Source organism: Corylus avellana, chromosome ca4 (genome assembly GCF_901000735.1).
Source record: "Corylus avellana chromosome ca4, CavTom2PMs-1.0".
In the NCBI taxonomy this organism is placed as follows: Eukaryota; Viridiplantae; Streptophyta; class Magnoliopsida; order Fagales; family Betulaceae; genus Corylus; species Corylus avellana.
In genome coordinates, this window is record NC_081544.1 from 10,971,898 (window position 1) to 10,974,456 (window position 2,559).

Below are 2,559 nucleotides of genomic sequence, written 5' to 3' on the forward strand. Positions count from 1 at the left end.
TCATTCTGTAGTTGCGGTAGAAACGGGAAGAGTAAGCAGAAGCACAATAACTCGAAAAACAAGTTGGTAGATAGTTGATTTTCCGGTTCTAACCAACCATTGGCACAATTCGGAAATATTTAACAATCCTTGGAAACTTGAATCTTGAACTATATTATGCTCATAATGGTGAAGTTCTATTTCCAACTGTTCTTTTTCAAGATCGGTAAAGTCTTGCGGATAAAACTTATTTACCAACTGACAAATATCATCAATTCTAAAAGACTCACGCGCAGCTCGAGGATTAAGTGCCGAGCCTAGAATAAGCAACTCCACTGCATGCTCACTAAACCGGCGATTTAATTCTTGCAATTGAGAATCTATTGCAGCACAAAAAATATCTACACGATAATGATGCTCAATTGTAAAGTCAGCTTGTTGATTGCGAGCTCGACCTCTTCTCTCAACATAACTGGCATTCATATCTGGAACATCTATGTCGCGTTTATTGCAAAATAACTTCACCTTGGTAAGTAAAACTTCCCATTTATCATCTCTATATTGTTGAATACACCTTTTAGTGGATGAAACAAGGTGCATGGCACTTAAAATGTCTTGAGATTTGGATTGCAATGCTTGACATAGATGATCGGTGATCTGCATAGTTTCTTTCATGAGATGTAAGATGAATACAAATTCAAATGAAGTCATTACCTGATGAACTGAATCAGCTTCTGCTCGTTGTGAAGAAGAAGTTCCAACATCAATGATTTTAACAATAACTTCACAAGCTGGACTATAAATTTTGATCAAGTTAGAAACTGATCTCAAGTGAGAACTCCAACGCGTATCTCCAGGTCGTTGTATCGTACTAATTTGATTAAGTCCCCTTCCACTCTCAATCTCATCAATTGCAATCATGTAAGCATTTTCAGCAGCTTGGGCAACCCGCAATTCTTCATACCGATTGCATGAGGCACAAACAAAATTGACAACAACATTCAATTTGGTAAAAAATTGATTAACAGAAATGACTTCTTTTGATGCCGCCACTAATGCCAATTGCAAACGATGTGTGAAACAATGAATGTAAGTAGGCATATGGACAATCATTTGAAACCAAAGCTTGCAACCCATTCCACCCCCCTCGCATATTACTTGCGCCATCAAATCTTTGCCCTCGTATATTTTGAATGTCTAGTTGATGTTTAGACAATACAGAATATATAACTTTTTTTAAGGTTAATGCCGCAGTATCAGAGACATGAACAAGTCCAAAAAAGCGTTCTCGCACAAAACCATTCTTATCAACAAATCTTAAAACTATAGCCATTTGCTCATTCATTGACTCATCACGAGCTTCATCAACAATTACGCAAAACTTTGCATCACCAATTTCATTACGAATTATTTCCTTTACTTTGGTTGAAAAAACATGTAAAATTTGTTTTTGTACCGTTGGTGATGTGTAAGTGGCATTTTTGGGAGCTTTAGTGATCACTTCAGCAAGCTGTTCATTATATGAAATCGTCAAACCCAATATCTCAAGAAAATTTCCGCGATTTGTAGAACTCACACTTTCATCCCGACCTCTAAAAGCAACACCTTGAAATGCAAGCACTCGAACAACATCAATTGAGGCTTTCAACTGCAGTCGATTGTTTGCAATTTGTTCAGAAGTGAGCTTTTCAAATACATTTTGTATATGTTGAGATTGGTTCTTCAAATCTTCATATGACTTCTCAGCAACTCTGTGAAATGAAGTAGGATCTTTTCCTATATGATTGAGAAAAGCACAATCTTTTCCATTTCTAACTTTCTTCCAATTCCTGAATCCATCTATAGTGAATACACGTTGTGTGAAATGCCCAGATGGCTTATTAAAGAGAAAACAAGGTAGACAAAATGCTGCATCTTTCTCACGTGAATATTCAAGCCATGAAGGAAATAGATTGTACCACGAGGGTTGAAAGCTACGAAGATGACTTTCTTTTTCAGATTTCGGGTAATTTGAGATCGAAGGTCGGTACGGACCAGCATTAATGTAAGCTCTTCGAATTTCATCTCGGTGATTAACATCATATTCCCATATCTGACGACGCAATCCGGGATCAAACTCCAATGAACTAATATTAAATTCATTACCATCAACTCTTCGAAGTCTTTTAGAAGAATTTTCAGAAATTGGGATATCAGAAGCTAGCGATGATGTATCACCAATGTTGACATTTGAAGTTTGTGCATTTTTTCGTTTGAAAAAGTCAAGTATTGTATTTGACTTTTCCATCATCTACAAACAAAATCGGGAGAAAGCATAAATAAATAATATCGGAAATTGATAGCTCTAGTTGGCCGAGCATGTGCGCAAATTGGCTAGCCAAGAAATACAAATGAATCATTGGATGGGGAAGTAAATCATTCGAGGAATAATTAACCCCATCAAACAAATAATATACGCATGTGTTACATTATTACATTTACATACATACATAAAGAAAATAACAAAAAAAAAAAAAATCTAATAAATCCCCAAAATTCGGACTTAAGTCAACCAACCCAAAGTCTCACAATTCACAACTC

General features: G+C 36.1%; 1 protein-coding gene across 1 annotated transcript; it reads right to left on the reverse strand.

Moving 5' to 3' along the window:
- LOC132178053 (uncharacterized) lies at positions 1-2,266 on the reverse strand. Its single transcript, XM_059590515.1, has 3 exons — positions 1,138-2,266; positions 694-1,031; positions 1-636 (listed from the first exon to the last, which is right to left on the reverse strand). The coding sequence occupies exons 1-3, from the start codon at positions 2,264-2,266 to the stop codon at positions 1-3; spliced, it is 2,103 nt and encodes a 700-aa protein (XP_059446498.1).
- Positions 2,267-2,559: the final 293 nt, after the last annotated feature.